At 34.9% G+C, this 19,307-nt stretch overlaps 1 protein-coding gene across 2 annotated transcripts in view; it reads right to left on the bottom strand.

The window, feature by feature from the left end:
- The window catches only part of tppp (tubulin polymerization promoting protein), a 67,147-nt gene that overhangs the window by 5,518 nt on the left and 42,322 nt on the right, over positions 1-19,307 (bottom strand). The window contains exons 1-4 of one of the 2 annotated variants that reach the window (XM_073847543.1): positions 15,990-16,196; positions 14,923-15,006; positions 11,432-11,764; positions 730-883 (exon numbers count right to left, since the gene is read on the bottom strand). In XM_073847543.1, the coding sequence (XP_073703644.1) occupies positions 730-883; positions 11,432-11,760 (483 nt within the window). In that variant the 5' untranslated portion in view covers positions 11,761-11,764; positions 14,923-15,006; positions 15,990-16,196. Of the gene's footprint in view, positions 1-729; positions 884-11,431; positions 11,765-14,922; positions 15,007-15,989; positions 16,197-19,307 lie in introns of those variants that run through there. The other variant, XM_073847542.1, reaches the window with a different exon arrangement.

The raw sequence follows: 19,307 nt of genomic DNA, 5'->3' as shown, positions 1-19,307 counted from the left end.
TGCTGTAAACAAGAAAAAAAAAAACTTAAACAAATTTAAACCAATAATTAAAATAAGTAGAAAATAAACCTAAATGGAAAAAACTAAACAAATAAAACTATTACTAAATACAAATTTAAATTCTAAATACAAAATTACTAAAATCACCAAAACTTTAAAGTTTTAAACTTAAAAAAAAAAATATATATTTTTTTAATTTAAAAATACCCTTTTTTGTTTAGGATTCTTTTATCCAATTTATTAATTTATGAACCCCAGTTTGCATTTAGATTTACATTTGTGACCTTGGACCACAAAACAAGTCATTATGTTCAATTTTGAGATGAAAAAATAAGCTTTCTGAGGGTGCAAAAAAATCTAAATACTGAGAAAATCGCCTTTAAAGTTGTCCAAATGAAGTTTTTAGCAATGCATATTAATAATCAAAAATTAAGTTTTGATATATTTAGGGTAGGACATCTACAAAATATCTTCATGGAACATGATCTTTACTTACTATCCTAGAGATTTTTGGCATAAAAGAAAAATCGATCATTTTGACCCATACAATGTATTGTTGGCTATTGCTACAAAAAAAAAAACCTGTGCTACTTAAGACAGGTTTTGTGTTCCAGGGTCACATTAATAAACTCTTTTACCCAAATCAACCTGGAAAAGTTAGAGAAAAACAGGATACTATCGCTGCTTATTCATTTAGAGAAAGAACAGCACGTCTGCTGTGGGCTTTACCGTGACTCCAGCTATAATGGGCGATTTCCCTTCTATCATTTTGTAAACCTCTTGCGCGGCGTCCTCGCTGCTCTTATCTTTGAAGCGTTTCCTGGCGAGCTCCTCAAGCGCTTCTTTGAACTGGCTGTATGTAATAGTGCGGGCCGATTTGTTCCTAGAAAACAATGACAAGCGGATGATAAACTCGTCAGTATATCAAATATAAACCCAGCAGAGCAGAAACATGCAAGACCTGATTAAAAGAGCTTCTGTAATGAAATGAAAATATTAAACAAAATTGACAGCTTGGAGGTTTTGCTTTTGCATTTCACATGAGAAATAAGACAGGGTCTGAATAACATGATTATATTTAAATAGAATTTAAAGATAGTTCACCCCAAAATTTATTTATTCACCTTCAAGGCATCTTTTTTTTTCTTCAGTAGAACAGTAAAGAAGATTTTTAGCTGAAACCTTGGTCATATAATACAAGTCAATGGCTACCAGCACTTTGACAGTCAATAAATCACATCAGGAAACACAAAATTAATACCCGTGACTCCTGATGATATATTGAGGTCTTATGTTGCAAAACGATCAGTCTGTGCAACAAACTGATCATTATTTACAACATTATTACCTGTAATCCAGATCCTCAGGCTCAAATAAATAGTTTTCTCGTAGTATTTCGACTTTATTCTGGTAGCATTTTGACTTCATTCTCGTAGTATTTCGACTTTACTCTCGAAGTATTTTGACTTCATTCTCGTAGTATTTCGACTTCATTCTCGTAGTATTTCGACTTTATTCTTGTAGTATTTCGACTTCATTCTCATAGTATTTCGACTTTACTCTTGTAGTATTTCGACTTTATTCTCGTAGTATTTCGACTTTATTCTCGTAGTATTTCGACTTTACTCTCGAAGTATTTCGACTTTATTCTCGTAGTATTTCGACTTTACTCTCGAAGTATTTTGACTTCATTCTCGTAGTATTTCGACTTCATTCTCGTAGTATTTCGACTTTATTCTTGTAGTATTTCGACTTCATTCTCGTAGTATTTCGACTTTACTCTTGTAGTATTTCGACTTTATTCTTGTAGTATTTCGACTTTACTCTCGAAGTATTTTGACTTCATTCTCGTAGTATTTCGACTTCATTCTCGTAGTATTTCGACTTTATTCTTGTAGTATTTCGACTTCATTCTCGTAGTATTTCGACTTTATGCTTGTAGTATTTCGACTTCATTCTCGTAGTATTTCGACTTTATTCTTGTAGTATTTCGACTTCATTCTCGTAGTATTTCGACTTTATTTTTGTAGTATTTCGACTTCATTCTCGTAGTATTTCGACTTTACTCTCGAAGTATTTTGACTTCATTCTCGTAGTATTTCGACTTTATTTTTGTAGTATTTTGACTTCATTCTCGTAGTATTTCGACTTTACTCTCGAAGTATTTTGACTTCATTCTCGTAGTATTTCGACTTTATTCTTGTAGTATTTCGACTTTATTCTCGTTGTATTTCGACTTTATTCTCGTAGTATTTCGACTTTATTCTTGTAGTATTTCGACTTTATTCTTGTCGTATTTCGACTTTATTCTTGTCGTATTTCGACTTTATTCTTGTCGTATTTCGACTTCATTCTCGTAGTATTTCGACTTTATTCTTGTAGTATTTCGACTTTATTCTCGTAGTATTTCGACTTCATTCTCGTAGTATTTCGACTTTACTCTCGAAGTATTTTGACTTTATTCTCGTAGTATTTTGACTTTATTCTGGTAGTATTTCGACTTTATTCTGGTAGTATTTCGACTTTATTCTGGTAGTATTTCGACTTTATTCTGGTAGTATTTCGACTTTATTCTGGTAGTATTTCGACTTTATTCTGGTAGTATTTCGACTTTATTCTGGTAGTATTTCGACTTTACTCTTGTAGTATTTCGACTTCATTCTCGTAGTATTTCGACTTTACTCTTGTAGTATTTCGACTTCATTCTCGTAGTATTTCGACTTTACTCTCGAAGTATTTTGACTTTATTCTCATAGTATTTCGACTTTATTCTCATAGTATTTCGACTTTATTCTCGTTGTATTTCGACTTTATTCTCGTTGTATTTTGGCCTTATTCTTGTAGTATTTCGACTTCATTCTCGTAGTATTTCGACTTTATTCTTGTAGTATTTCGACTTTATTCTTGTAGTATTTCGACTTTATTCTCGTAGTATTTTGACTTCATTCTCGTAGTATTTCGGCTTTATTCTCGTCGTATTTCGACTTTATTCTCGTCGTATTTCGACTTTATTCTCGTAGTATTTCGACTTTACTCTCAAAGTTTTTTGACTTTTTTCTTGTAGTATTTCGACTTTATTCTTGTAGTATTTTGACTTCATTCTTGTAGTATTTCGACTTTATTCTTGTAGTATTTCAACTTTATTCTTGTAGTATTTCGACTTTATTCTCGTAGTATTTCGACTTTATTCTCGTTGTATTTTGGCCTTACTCTTGTCGTATTTCGACTTTATTCTTGTAGTATTTCGACTTTATTCTTGTAGTATTTCGACTTCATTCTCGTAGTATTTCGACTTTACTCTTGTAGTATTTCGACTTCATTCTCGTAGTATTTCGACTTTACTCTCGAAGTATTTTGACTTTATTCTCATAGTATTTCGACTTTATTCTCATAGTATTTCGACTTTATTCTCGTTGTATTTCGACTTTATTCTCGTTGTATTTTGGCCTTATTCTTGTAGTATTTCGACTTCATTCTCGTAGTATTTCGACTTTATTCTTGTAGTATTTCGACTTTATTCTCGTAGTATTTTGACTTCATTCTCGTAGTATTTCGGCTTTATTCTCGTCGTATTTCGACTTTATTCTCGTCGTATTTCGACTTTATTCTCGTAGTATTTCGACTTTACTCTCAAAGTTTTTTGACTTTTTTCTTGTAGTATTTCGACTTTATCCTCGTAGTATTAAAAAACTAAAATGCCGTCATACTGGATCACAGGTATTAATGTTGAAAATAATGGTCAGTTTCTTGTACAGACTGATCATTTCACTTCATAAGACCTCAATATATCATCAGGAGCCACAGGTATTCATTTTGTGTTGCCTGACATGCTTTTTTGGACTCTCAAAGTGCTGGTACCCATTGGCTTGCATTTTATGAATCACCAAGGACCACAGTTTCAGCTAAAAATCATCTTTACTGTTTGGCTGAAAGAAAAATAAACTGGTGAGTAAATTAACAGCTAATTTTCATTTTTGGGTGAACTATCCCTTTAAGTTTACACAGTAAGTGCTTGGATAAAGGCCTGAAAGTGTTGCATAAACTGAGAGCAGATGTGGTATAACAGCCGTGTGCGATCACTCAAACATGTCAGCTCTGAGAGGCCCAACGTCACACACACACACGAGTCTGTCAGTTCAGAAAAAGAAATGCACTTCTAATCAACTTTAAATGAGAGGAAATGCTTCCTAAATCTGCAGTTAGTGCCGTTGAGAGCCGAGCGTCCAATCAAACTGCACGGTATTTCGTTTACTTCAGTACGATAAACAATTTTGGTTCAGTGTTTGCTCACCAAAATCAGCGTCCCCAAGCAGAACTAGTTAAGAGCAGCTGATTTATCTGGTCTTAAAGCAGGATTTGCATTATGAACCCATTGAGCTCGTAAAGCAACACTTAAAACGGCACATAGTAACAAACACAAACAGCCTTTACCGTGGAGATCGACAACCTAAACACAAGGCCATAAAGCCTGATGTCTCCCCCGGCAACCTGCTGTCATAGCAACAAGCTTGAGTAAACACACCTCTTTGGCTTTATAATTAATTTGACTTCTTTGCTGAGCAGTTTTGTTTGTGCGATCCTTCAGAACTGCGACTGTTCCCGGCTGCTTAATGTCAGTGAGAAACTCAGAGCTGTTCTCTCTCTCGCTGCTGTCTCCTCAGCTATGAGGATGTGCAGAATGATAGTCATAAACCGCAATATTACCCTGCATATGCATTTATTAACGCGTGAACGTGTATAAATCATAACTGGGCTGCATTATGTTTGCTGAATGGAATCCAATACTTGATTCTAAAAATAGTATCTGTTTTGCTGGAGCACTTTTTCACAATATTTAATGGATTTTGTAGCATTTTTTATTTTGACAAGCTGCTATGCAGTGAAGAAGTCTTGTATTTTTGCTTAATCAGCAGAAAAACTGCCACAAAGATATGATTCCTGTCTGAATCTGAACCAATTCTCGGCCCATTTTCACATGCATGACATTGTTTTATGCACAATCCTGATTTCTAGGTTTGAATTATGACCAGTGACAGTGAAAATGCAAACATGACCAAGATAATTTCTGCCACATCTGTTTTACTGCATCTGTTACTTTTTGTGAAAATAGCTTATTTTGTAAAGTGATTTGACATTAAATGGACTATTTGCACATACTTGTCCATTTCTTTTCAGATTGTAGGTTAAACTAAATAAAAAAAAAAGTTTGTCAAGCCTGGCCAGAAAGTTTGAAAAAGTTTTAAAAGTTTAAAAAAGTTTGAAAGGTATTGTAAGTAATATTAAAAGTTTGACGATTTTCAGTCTGAAACAGATTGAAGTTTAAAGTAGTTTTAAAGCTTGAATGTTTTAAAGGCAATACGGGATAAGATACATAGCATACTGTTAGCATGATTTTGCACATTAATAGCATGTTTTAGCACACATGACCATCAAGCACTAGCTCGAATTCGAACAGAAAAGTAATTTTCATTTCATACTGACAAATATTTGTTTTAAGCAAACTTCATTTTGTTCAGGTTCTCAGAAAACAAGACTTAATGTCTTCCTCAAGTATCTAAATGTAAATGTATTTTGATTTAAGGATGTTGAAATATTTGTATTGGAAAACAAAAACACTGAGGAAGATCGACTTAGCTCTGATTTCAGACCTTTTTAAGGCCTTCATTTGTGGCAGGGAGTATTAAGACATTTTTAGACCCACAGAAACCCTAGTTCATGTCGATTTGTTTGTAATGTGGTTTACGTGCTTGAGTGAGGGAGTACTGTAATGTTTGCGTGTGCTCCAGCTTTAAATGTGGCATGGCTTTATCAAGCATCATTAACATCAATCGGACGGGTTTTAATCTGCGGCGGGCCGCACTGATTAAAGGAAACACATGCCTTTAGTTCAGATGCTGTACGACTGCAATCTTGATCTTTGGCCTGAGCCTCTGCAAAGTAGTTCAAATAGGGCAAAAAACATCTAAAAAGCACCAAACATTTTGCTAAAATAACTTGATGATCCTTGATGAACAGATGATACTCACCCCATTTCTTTCTTTCTTCACTTGGAAAGAAATTATGTTTTATGAATAAACATTTCAGTATTTCTCTCCATGTAGTGGACTTCTATGGTGTCCCCGAGTTTAAATTTCCTAAATGCATCTTCAAAGGGCTCTAAATGATCCCAGATGAGGAAGAAGTGTCTTATCTAGCAAAAAAAAAAAAAAAAAAAAAAGTAGATTCTTTTTAACCTCAAATGCTAATCTTGTCTAGCTCTGCATCAACTCTGTAATCTGGTTCAAAACAGTTAGGGTATGTTGGTAAACTCCCATCTCATTTTCTCCTTCAACTTCAAAATCGTCCTACGTCGCCGTTTTACCTTTTTTGTATGTTCACTTTGTAAACACTGGGTCTGTACTTCTGCAGTGATGTAGGATGATTTTAAAGTTGGAGGACAAAATGAGATGGGAGTTTATCCAACATACCCTAACTGTCTTACACAGAGTATGCATGCACATCGCAGAGCTAGACAAGACGAGCATTTGAGGTTAAAAAGCATATTCGTTTTTTGTTTGTTTTTTCTCGCTAGATAAGACTCTTCTTCCTCAGCTGGGATCATTTAAAGCCCTTTGAAGCTGTATTAAAACCACATTTTGGAAGTTCAATATTGAATATTGAATATTGAAAGCAATATTGAAGTCCACTACATGGAGAAAATGAAATGTTTTCCTCAAAAAAAAAAAAACACTTTCCTTCCGACTAAAGAAAGAATGCATGTCAAGACATTTTCAAAGCGTTTTTTGTTTTCCGTTTTAAAAAGTACTTTTAAAACAGAATACAGGTTTGGACTGACTTTCTTTTTGGTTGCATTTATCCTTTAAATATTAAAGGATTACTCCACTTCCAAAATAAAAAAATCCTATTAATTTACTCACCTTGTGTCCTTTCTTTCATTAGTTGCAAAGAAATTACACTGCAAAAAATGCTTTTCTAGCTTAGATTTTTTGTCTTGATTCCAGCCAAAATATCTAAAAATTCTTGAATCAGGAAGGATTTTCTAGATAAGTAAAAATTATTTTCTTGTTTTCAGAAAAAACAAGTCAAAATTAAGTGAGTTTTTGTTTAGAACAAGCCAAAAAATCTGCCAATGGGGTAAGAAAAAAAATCTTATTTCAAACAGAAAACAAGATTATTTTTTCTTACCCCATTGGCAGATAATTTTGCTTGTTTCAAGCAAAAATGTACTTAATTTTGACTTTTTTTTCTGAAAACAAGACAATAATTTTTACTCATCTAGAAAATCCTTCTTGATGTAAGAATTTTTAGATATTTTGGCTGGAAACAAGACAAAAAATCTAAGCTAGAAAAGCATTTTTTGCAGTGTACGTTTTTTGAGGAAAACATTCAATGGTGCTTAACAGATTGAAGGTTAAAACTGCAGTTTCAGTGCAGCTTCAAATGTCTCTACATGATCCCAGCCGAGGAATAAGGGTCTTATCTAGAGAAACGGTTACTTTCTAAAAAAAAATACACAACTTATATACTTTTTAACCTCAAATGCTCATCTTGACTAGCTCTGCGTCAACTCGTGTATTCCAGTTCAAGACACTTAAGGTATGTTGAAAAACTCCCATCTCATTTTCTCCTCCAATTTCAAAATCATCTTACATCGCTGCAGAAGTACCAACCCCAGTGTTTACAAAATGAACGTGCAAAGAAGGTCAAACACCCTTTACAAAAAAGGTAAAACAGCGATGTAGGACGATTTTGAAGTTAGAGGAGAAAACGAGTTGGGAGTTTTTCGTCATACCCTAACTGTCTTGAACTGGATCTAGACAAGATGGGCATTTGTGGTTAAAAAGTGTAGAAATATTATTTTTTGTAAGAAAATTAACAATATTTTTGCTAGATAAGATCCTATTTCCTTGGCTGGGATCATTTAGAGCCCTTTGAAACTGTATTAAAACCACATTTTGGAAGTTCAAACTGGGGGGCAATATTGAAGTCCACTATATAAAGAAAACAAAATGTTTTCTCAAAAAAACACAACTTCCTTACGACTGAAGGAAGAACGAAACAAACATGAAATTTGTTTTTTTTAAGGAAAACATTCAATGGTGCTCAACAGATTAATGGTTACAAATGCAGCTTCAAAGAGCTCTAAACGATCCCAGCTGAGGAAGAAGGATCTTATCTAGCGAAACGATTGGTCATTTTCTAACATAAAATAAAAAATTATATAATTTTTAACCACAAATGCTTGTCTTGTCTAGCTCTGCCATGTGCATATGTACTCTGTGTATTCTGGATCAAGGCAGTTAGGGTATGTCGAAAAACTCCCATCTCATTTTCTCCTCCAACTTCAAAATCATCCTTTTTGAAGTTGAAGAAAACGGGATGGGAGTTTTTCACATACCCTAAACTGTCTTGAACTGGATCTAGACAAGATGAGCAATCCTTCAATTCATTGAGCACCATTGAAGTCCACTATATGAAGAAAAATCCTCATAAAACTTAATTTCTTTGCAACGGAAGAAAGACATGAATATCTTGGATGACATGGGGATGAGTACATTTTTATCTGGAAGTGGAGTAATCCACATATTGCACGCATTTGTTCTTTCTGCCTCTCGTTTTTTCTGCTCAGCCACGTTGTTCTGACGCCGTCTAGCAGAATAATCTTTATTCTCGTTCAGTCGGGGTGAAGTGAATCTCTAAAAGGCAGAGAATATCTTCTATGCATAAATGCTACAAAGATTTGGATAAATCCATTCTGCTACTTGAACAAACCAACACTGTTATTTAAACAGCTTAAGAATGAATGTTTAAAGGCGAGATCAGTGCGTACGGTGCTCTATTTTAAGGGCACATTATTAAAATCTGGCCCTACTGAAGCGGCGATGACTGTTTCTGTCCTACAGTCATCAGGGTTATTCAGCATGAGCCATCATGGCCTGTGGCTGTGGGGGAAGAACCAGAATAACATCAACACAGCACGACTCCTCTTCACCGCATTCATTCGTTTTACTTTCATTTTAGATTAAGTTTTAGTAATTCTGTCATGTATTTTTTCATTTTGAGTTTTTTTAAATGTCTGTTATTTAAAAATAAATAAATAAATAAAATTACGAAATTAAACTAATTATTTTAATTATTTAATTTAATTTCTTTTTATCTAACATTTTATTTAGTTTTTTATAGAATGCATATTCAAAAAATATTGCATGCACTGATTAAAGGCAATTATGTAACTGTTACAGAAAACATCACAGCTTTACTTCTACACTGCAAAGTCTATTGCACTGATTCAACTGAAAACAGGAGTTTTATTCCATCTGTTAACATGCACATATTGCATAATGCACAGATCAGCTGAGAAATGCAATTTTGTCTCTCATTTGAAGCATTTGTCTTCTGATGAAAAAGGCAGCATGATTTCTGATTTCATGATTTAATTTGACATGCACATGTTATGCATGCATATTAATTTGTCACTCACTCACTCACATCTTCACTGACCTTGCCTGAACCTGCTGTGACACAGTGATGCATTAAGAGGAGAATCGGATGTGAGTGAGTAAAAGTGGGTCAGATGACCAGATGTGATTTAAAACCACATCTGAACACGGCCCAAATCAGATCTCATAGTGTTTTTGCAGTTTACACGCATGTGACATCTGTGTTTATGTGTATGCGACACACTGTACCAGATGTCTGCAAGAAAATCCTATTGGTTGATGGCGTAATCGCATCCTACCTAGACAGCACTGAGCATTTGAGGCACAATGTTTCGGGACAAAATCAAAGAAAAGATTGCATGCATGCTTCATAGACAATGCAATCCTAGGATGCATTGCAATAAACTTAAAATGAGTGATACATGAAAGAATAGATTAATATTAATTGTAGCTGAAAGAGTAGTATATTTTTATTTAATGCCATGTCAGCATCTTAGGCTATTTTCATTGCAAAAACAATGCAAAAAATACTAGTATAACAAATACAATAAAAACCAGCAAACAAACAGACAAAAACAAAACTATATTACACTTTCTGGTAAAATTATACTAAATAACTCTAAGTGAGTCCACTACATAAAAGAGTTTTAGCTGAAACAGTAGAGCATGGCGCTAACAATACAAGGGTCATGGGTTTGATTCCCAGGGAATGCATAAACTAAATGTTTTTAATGCATTAATGCTTCCGGATAAAAGTGTCTGCTAAATGCATGAATGCAAAATGTAATTGCACGTATATTTAATCAGAATTTATATGTAATTAGTAAAAGGAACGCAATTAGTTACTTTAAAGTAGTAATGCAATATTGTTTTGTAATATTGCAATATTGTAATTAGCGATCAACCAATATTGATTTTTTATAACCAAAACCGATACCAATTATTTGCATGTTTATGTGCCCGATAACCGATATGCAGAACCGATATTTGTTTACTGTTAGAGAGTAAGTCCATACTTAATTTTCATTTTTTTCCTCCTTTCAGTCATCTTTAAAAAAAAGTGTTGAAAATTAGCAGTCTTTTGTGTTAAATTGAATCCTCATATTACAACAATAAAACATTTTATTTATAAAAAGCACAAGCTGCAACACTAATAAGCGAAATAAATGTAGAATATCTAATGTTTTCAAATGGAAAAAATAATTAAAGGACAGGAGTCAAATCAACTTAATTCTAAACTACAGTTTTAGTAGGTTTGTAAGCTGTTTAATAGGCTAAAGAGGGATAATGTTAATTAACTGAATAATATACGTGACTCTGTGAGTTCGTCTCTATTTCTTAGAGCCAAGCTGCATAAACTAGCTACATATCAGGTCTTTATCGTATGTAACAGCTGTTACCCACAAGATGGCATTTATGGGTGAATCTGATATTACAAAACCTATATCCGATTATGGTAAAATGCTTAAATATCGGGAAAATATCAGCTCTGCAAAAAAAGCTTTTCTTACTTAGATTTTTTTGTCTTGTTTCTAGCCAAAATATCTAAAAAAAATTAAATCAAGAAGGATTTTCTAGACAAGTAAAAATTATTTTAAATCCAAATTAAGTAAGTTTTTGCTTAGAACAAGCAAAATAATCTGCCAATGGGGTAAGCAAAAAAATATTATTTCAAACTGAAAACAAGATTATTTTTCTTACCCTACAGGCAGATTATTTTGCTTATTTCAAACAAAAACACACTTAATTTGGACTTGTTTTTTCTAAAAACAAGAAAATAATTTTTACTTGTCTAGAAAATCCTTCTTGATTTAAGATTTCTTAGACATTTTGGCTGGAAACAAGACAAAAAAATCTAAATAAGAAAAGCATTTTTTGCAGTGAGTAAAACGATACATCAGTCAAGCTCTAATTGTAATGCATTACTTTTAAAAGTAACTTTCCCCAACACTGGTCTTAAATGTTTAAAAGTGGTGCAAATGATAGCATACTTGACTTTGGAGAAGACTATGTCCACGTCTGTGAGGGTGATGTTCTTGCCGTCGATGACGCCGCAGTCTTTGCACAGTTTGGACCAGTTCTTGCCGTTCAGGTCTTTGCCGGTGGCCCGTGTGTCTCCGTGGATGGCGAAGCGGCGGAAGGACTCCTCCAGCGCGGTGATCTCCACAGGCGTTTTGGATCCCGCTCCTCCGTCGCTCGTGCCGTTGGATGCGGAGGACAGGCGTTTGGCAGCGTGATCTTTCGGGTGCTCGCCGTGCGGCCGCATGGGCGAACTATTGGGTGTGGGGTGTTTGGCGGTCTGAACTTTAAACTCCTCCATGTTGCTGGTGAAGAATGAGAATTTTAATAGTTAATATTGTTGCAACTTCAAAAGTTGTGCATGTTCCTTTATTATAAATGACACTTGAATTGATGTTAAATGTAATTGTTAATGGTCTAAATACTTTTTGGGTCAAAGGCAAAAAGGGTTTAAGCATACTGCTTTAAATTGTTGTTTTTACAGAAAATGTAAAAAGTTTTTTGTTTAATTTAATTGCATTTTTGTTTTTGTTTTTCTGAGCAAAAAATAAATATCATACAGTTTTCCCTAATTTACAGAAGACACCCACTAAACTGTCATTTAGTGTAACAATCTTGTCAGGCATATTTACAACAAAAATCAATTTATGACATATTAAAGACAAATTACTTTCATGTAGTAATAACTCATTATTTAATATTTAATATACTGCCATATTCTTTTATATATCAGGGCTCGAAATTAACTTTTTTACTTGGTAGCACTGGTGCTCGCAACTTCAAAAACTTAGGAGCACCATAAAAAATTTAGGAGCATCTAATTTCGTTTTAGTAATGCGCCGATCTTGATTCTTCATGGTCAATTTTTAATGCAGATGTTTTACAAGCAAATGGGCTGATTCTGAAAGCCTTTTTTATATATATTTATTTTACGCCTTAAGCAAGGGACAAGAATGAATGAAATATGAGTACATGAACAAGGTTTATTTTCTCTATTATAGTTACAGCCATTTAAAGAGGTTAAAGATAAAGAGTTAAAGCCATTTTAGAGGCAACCGCTGCATTTTTAAACAATCTACAGTATAAACAACAAAAAATAAACGACACTTCTTTCTTTCTTAGTTGTGCAGACAATAAATGCAGGCATGATCAAAGTAGGCTACTCTTTCAATATTCAAAGTGCAAATGACCGAATTTTTCTGATACAGAGCTATAGACACAATTCAGCTTATTACAGCCCACATACTAATAACAGCCTAGATATGTTATGTAGCCTAATTTGCGCACATTGGGCAGTCGCTCTTTAAACGTGGGGTATTAAAATTGCTTTTGAATGCGTGTGCGAGTTTTACTTTTGGTTTCGTTTTAACGATACCGCGTGCATCCTACAACACAAGAGATTACTTTAACAAAACCATTTGAAAGTGGGAGGACACCAACACGATCAGAGTGGAAATTACGCCCCTGCGTGAGTGGAACTCTGCCGCTGAGTTATCATTTGATGTGAATTTATGCAGTGATGTACAGTATATTGAGACGGAGGCGGCAGAATTGTATCTGACAGAATGTTTGCTGTAGCATGAAATATATTTCTTCAAAAACAGATTGTGGAGACCTTCTAATTGTCCACAATCAAAGGAGAGAACGGTGAACCTGTCACTGCATCAGCTCACAACAGTCTGTGCAGTAGTTAGGCTAGCCAAAGTTTTGTAAAGAAATGAAAGTAAGTCGCACCACAACAATTACTCACACTCGCACAAATGCTATTCAAATACATAATATAATTTGAGGTCGCGCAGATTACATTTTGGGAGCATATGCGACCAAAATGGTCGCAATTTCGAGCCCTGTATATTTTAATATGTGGTCAGAATAAGCTTGTTTTTTCACTTTTACACAAAAGTTGTGTTGCACTGAATGACAATGTACAATTATTTCAACCAATTTTCACATTTGAAACCTTAAAAGTAGACACTTTACTTACATTGTATGTGCTTTTTATGGACATAAAATCCCTTTTGTAAATTTCTTTTAACGTGGACATCTTAACATCTGTGGCCCCTATATACAGGTGCATCTCAATAAATTAGAATTTGAAGGCTCAGGAAACCTTTGCAAGTGTTTAGAGTTGATTAGCTGATTGGTATGTCACCATATTCTAATTTGTTGGAATGTTGAGATTTGCTGAGAATTTAATTGGTGGGATTTTGTTAAATGTGAGCCAAATCATCACAATTAAAAGAACCAAAGACTTTAACTACTTCAGTCTGTGTGCATTGAATGTATTTAATACGCAAGTTTCACAATTTGAGTTGAATTACTGAACTTTTCCATGTAACTGTTCATGTTTTGGCCACTCTCATGATGATCATAGTTACACTGGTAATATTATATATATATATATATATATATATATACACACACACACACACACACACACACACACACACACACATATATATATACATACACATATATATATATATATATATATATATATATATATATAATTAGCATAATTTACATCATATATATCTACCAGTCAAAAGTTTTTGAAAAGCAAGATTTTTAATGTTTTTAAAGTCTCTTCTGCTCACCAAGCATGCAATTATTTGATCAAAAATACAGCAAAAGCAGTAATATTGTGAAATATTTTTGCTATTTAAAATAACTGCTTTCTATTTGAATATATTTTAAAATTTAATTTATTTCTGTGATCAAAGCTACATTTTCATCATCATTACGCCAGTCTTCAATGTCACATGATCCTTCAGAAATCATTCTAATATTCTGATTTGCTGTTCAAGAAACATTTATTATGATTATTATTATCAATATTTAAAACAGTTGTGTACATTTTTTTTAGGATTTTTTGATGAATAAAAATATCCAAATATCAGGTATAAATTATATTTATCTGAAATAAAAAGCTTATGTGACAATATACACTATACCATTTAAAAGCTTGGACTCTGTATAATCTTTTGGGAGGGAAAATAAATGAAAGAATTTAGTACTTTTATTTAGCAAGGATGCTTTAAATTGACCAAAATTGATGATAAAGACATTTATAATATCACAATAGATTTCTATTTCAGATAAATGCTGTTTTATAATATATTAACAAATGTTTTTGGCAGCAAATCAGCATATTAGAATCATTTCTGAAGGATTGTGTGACTGCAGTAATGATGCTAAAAATTCAGCTTTGAAATCACAAGAATAAATTACATTTTAAATTGTTTTCAAATGGAAAACAGTTATTTTAAATAGTAAAAATATTTCAAAATTGTACTGTTTTTGCTGTACGTTGGATCAAATAAATGCAGGCTAAGTGAGCAAAAGAGACTTTCTTTTTTTTTTTTTTTTGTAAAGTATTTATAATAAATAAATAAACAAATACTGTATATATAAATGATAATTTCAGTATATAAATATAAGAAATGATCATTTCTAGTCTGACCTTTGTCCTCTGCTGCCCCTCCAGAGCTCTGATCCCACGTCAGCGTTGCTAGCGTTGAGTCGATCCTTGTCTTTCTTGATGCAGCTGAAACGACAACAGGAGGTTTGTAGTGAACATAAAGAGCAAAACAGCATAAATACTGAACTCAAGTGTTTTATAATGTGAAGCTTATTAATTTGTTCTGAATCATCTGATTTGAATCCAACAAGTTCCAAATAAAAAGAGAAAATAAATGCATTTTATTAGATTAATAACAATAAGCATTATCTCATGATTATGTAATATAAAATAGATTTTTGGGTTGAATTTCCAACAAAAATAACCACATTACAATAAACGATATTGCATTTAACTACCACTAGATTAAAGTAATTATTCTAGCTCACAGTTTGCTTCAGGTCAAATATTACCAAGATATAATTCTTGTTGTTAATAAGTGTGTCATTCATGATGTAATCATCTATAATAAGACACAGCATTACTCACTCACTGCCGTTAGTTCACACTGCAAAAAAAATGCTTTTCTTACTTAGAATTTTTACCTACATTCCAGCCAAAATATATAAAAATTGTTTTCGTTTTTAGAAAAAAACAAGTCAAAATAAGTGAGTTTTTGTTTAGAACAAGCAAAATAATCTGCCAATGGGGTAAACAAAAAAATCTTATTTCAAACTGAAAACACGATTACTTTTCTTACCCCATTGGCAGATTATTTTGATTGTTTCAAACAAAAATGCACTTAATTTTGACTTGTTTTTTCTGAAAACAAGACAAAATTTGTACCCATCTAGAAATTTCTTCTTGATTTAAGAATTTTTTTTATATTTTGTCTGGAAACAAGACAAAATCGAAGTAAGAAAAGCAGATTTGCAGCTTTCACAAGAGCAAATCAATTAGATTCAATAATTAAGAAAGTCAAAATGCAAGTAAAATGAACCTTATTTGCTTTGACGATTCAAACCAAGTGCAAAGCAAAAGCAGAAATCATTCATAAGAAAATCAGTGTAAAAGCATCTCACGTTCAAAACAAAACACACAAAACCACAAGAACAAAAAACAAAACCAACCGTGATTGGTTGCTTTACACGTCCCACGCTCTCTTCCTGTCTAAGTGGGTGGCACTTGGTCAGAATAATGTGCTGATGCCGAAAGATGACTAATCTCACAAGATTTTAGTTACACGTTAGTCCTGGTACCAACATCTAACACTAAAATGAGCGCAAACTACATCAGACACTCGATCAGATACTGCTCACCTCCCAGAAGCTCCCATAATGCACTGCAGCAACCGCACTAGCACTGCGACATCATGGCAAAGCCAAATTCAAAGTGGAAGCTTTCTATGTTTCAAAAGTTAATTCTGACGCTTCACTAGCAGTTTCTTCTCTCCCAAGCCAAACGAGGCTTACGTCACACGTCTATAATGGCTACAGTTGATGAATCTGTCTTTATGGTCGCACAACAGAGCTCTGTAGGCCAAAGTGAACTCCTCGAGTACAGTCAATGTACAAGAGGACCCTCAAAATCCACTTGAAGATGTCCCTATTCAAGAGCATTGTGTTTTACTTGTCTTTCAACAGAGAAACAAACCTTTCTGAACGGCTCTCAATCATGGCATTCAGCTCTATGGGCCCATTGTGTCGACTAGTGTACTACACACACGCGGCGACATCGGCACTATCGCTGGCGTTAGCGGGGCAGAGTGACGCGCCGACAATAAATGATAACATTCTTATCTTTCGTGCTAAAAATAGAGGGACCAGAGAATCACGGAGGAATGCAAACACAAGAGACGAGTTTCATGCATTATGAAAATAATCTTTTGCTTTATGTCTGTCGTGTTATAAAAAAGAGAACTGAATGAAGCATCCATTTGTACAGTATTTGAATCACTGTTTTATATAATGCGATTACTATATACACTACTAGTCAAAAGTTTTTGAACAGTAAGATTTATTTGAATAAAAATAAGTATTTTCTGCTCACCAAGCCTGAATTTATTTGTTCCAAAGTACAGCAAAAACAGTAAAATTGCAAAATGTTTTTACTATTTAAAAGAACTGTACTTATTTTAATATATTTTGAAAAGTAATTTATTCCTGTGATTTCAAAGCTAAATTTTCAGCATCATTACTCTAGTCTTCAGTGTCACATGATCCTTCAGAAATCATTTTAATATTTTGATTTGCGGTTTAAAAAACATTTATTATTATTATTATTATTATTATTATTATTATTGTTGAAAACAGCTGAGTAGGATTTTTCAGGTTTCTTTGATGAACAGAAGAACAGCATTTATCTGAAATAAAAATCTTTTGTAACATTATAAATGTCTTTATCATCACTTTTGATCAATTTAAAGCGTCCTTGCTAAATAAAAGCATTTGTTTCTATTATTTCTTTCTCCCAAAAAATAAAGCTTTTGAATGATATTGTCTATAATGTTTGTAAAGCTTTTTATTTCAGATAAATGCTGATCTTTGGATTTTCCTATTCATCAGAGAAACCTTGAAAAAAAAAAAAATGTACTCAACTGTTTTAAATATTGATAATAATAATAAATGTTTCTTGAGCAGCAAATCAGCATATTAGAATGATTTCTGAAGGATCATGTGACACTGAAGATCGAAGTAATGATGCTGAAAATTCAGCTTTGATCGTAGGAATAAATTACATTTTTAAATATATTAAAATAGAAAGCAGATATTTTAAATAGTAGAAACATTTCACAATATTACTGCTTTTGCTGCTCTTTTGATCAAATAAATGCAGGCTTGGTAAGAAGAAGGGAATTCTTTAAAAAGCATTAAAAATCTTACTGTTCAAAAACTTGACTGGCAGTATATTTAAATAAATTATTAAACTATCAGATTATTTGTGCATGAAACTTTAGATCTGTCCACTGATTTAAAATTATAGGCCTCCTACATGTTAATGTAAACGCAGGACTCGTAGGAAGCGTTGTAAGATCCAGATGCGAGCTTTATTAAACAGGTTGTTGTCAAGACAGGCAAGGTAAAACACCGGCAAACAGTAACATCCAAGGCAAGACAAAAGCGTAATCCAATAGACAGGCGTGGGTCAAAATCCAAGTGAGCAGTCCAAAGTAGCAAATGAAACAATACAATGAAACACTGAAAAACTATGACAATGAAACAAAACTATGTCTATGAAACAAAACCGTGGCAAAAAACAAGGCAATGAAACAGGAGAAAACGCTTAGTAGAGTCCGCTACAGCAAAACAATACTTAGCGATGTCTGTTTGGTAATGGCTGCCCCCCCCCAGGAGCGACTCCCGGCGCTCAAACAATAACAGCCCAGGAGGGTGGGGGAACAGAGGCAAAACGGGGGGTGGGACGGTGGGCCAGGTCCATGCAGTGGAACAGGTTCAGAGTCAGGGCCTGGACCTTGGATCAGAGGCAGACAGTGGGGCACTGGAGGACCTGAGCCATGGAGCAGTGGCAGACAATGGAGCAATGGAGGTCCTGGGCCGTGGAGCAATGGCAGACAGTCAGGCAATGGAGGACCTGGGCCGTGGAACAGTGGCAGACAGTGGAAACTTGGAGGACCTGGTCAATGGAGCAATAGCAGACCTGGATCATGAAGAGGAGGTGGGCCTGGACCGTGAAGCAATGGCAGACTGTGGAGTAGTGGAAGCCATGGCGGGGCCGGCAGAGCAGGAAGCTTTGGCGTTGCAGGCAGAGCAGGGAGCCTTGGCGGTGCAGGCAGAACATGAAGCTTTGGTGTTGCAGGGAGAGCAGGGAGCCATGGCGGTGCAGGCAGAACATGAAGCTTTGGTGTTGCAGGGAGAGCAGGGAGCCATGGCGGTGCAGGCAGAACATGAAGCTTTGGTGTTGCAGGGAGAGCAGGGAGCCATGGCGGTGCAGGCAGAACATGAAGCTTTGGTGTTGCAGGGAGAGCAGGGAGCCATGGCGGAGCAGGCAGAGCAGGAACATTGACAGTGGTTGAGCAGATAGTGAGTTCATAACAGGGTGCTACCCCCTTTTGAGGATCTGCAGCGGGAGCTGCCTCCTCAGGGGGTTCCGCCGTGGACGCCGCCTAAATAAGAGGCATTGGCGCAGCGGACACGTGGACAGACGAGGCCTCCGGAGCGGACTCATGGACGGACGAGGCCTTTGGAGCAGACGAGGCCTCTGGAATGCAGTGTGCAGCCCACACACTTAAAATGGCGATGGCCATCACAGGCAGTGCAGTGGTTAATGGGATGCCCACCGGGCTGGAAGGTGTGAGGCTTGGGAGCGTCAGCTCTGCGTGGCTTGCTTGGCTTGGGAGCGTTGGCTCTGCGTGGCTTGCTTGGCTTGGGAGCGTCGGCTCTATTAGTATGCCTGCTGCCCGCACTGACATTAGAGGAGGGTCCATTACA

Source organism: Garra rufa, chromosome 9 (assembly GCF_049309525.1).
Source record: "Garra rufa chromosome 9, GarRuf1.0, whole genome shotgun sequence".
NCBI classification, from domain to species: domain Eukaryota; kingdom Metazoa; phylum Chordata; class Actinopteri; order Cypriniformes; family Cyprinidae; genus Garra; species Garra rufa.
Note: the sequence above shows the minus strand (reverse complement) of the source record. Positions and strands in the feature narration are given on the sequence as shown.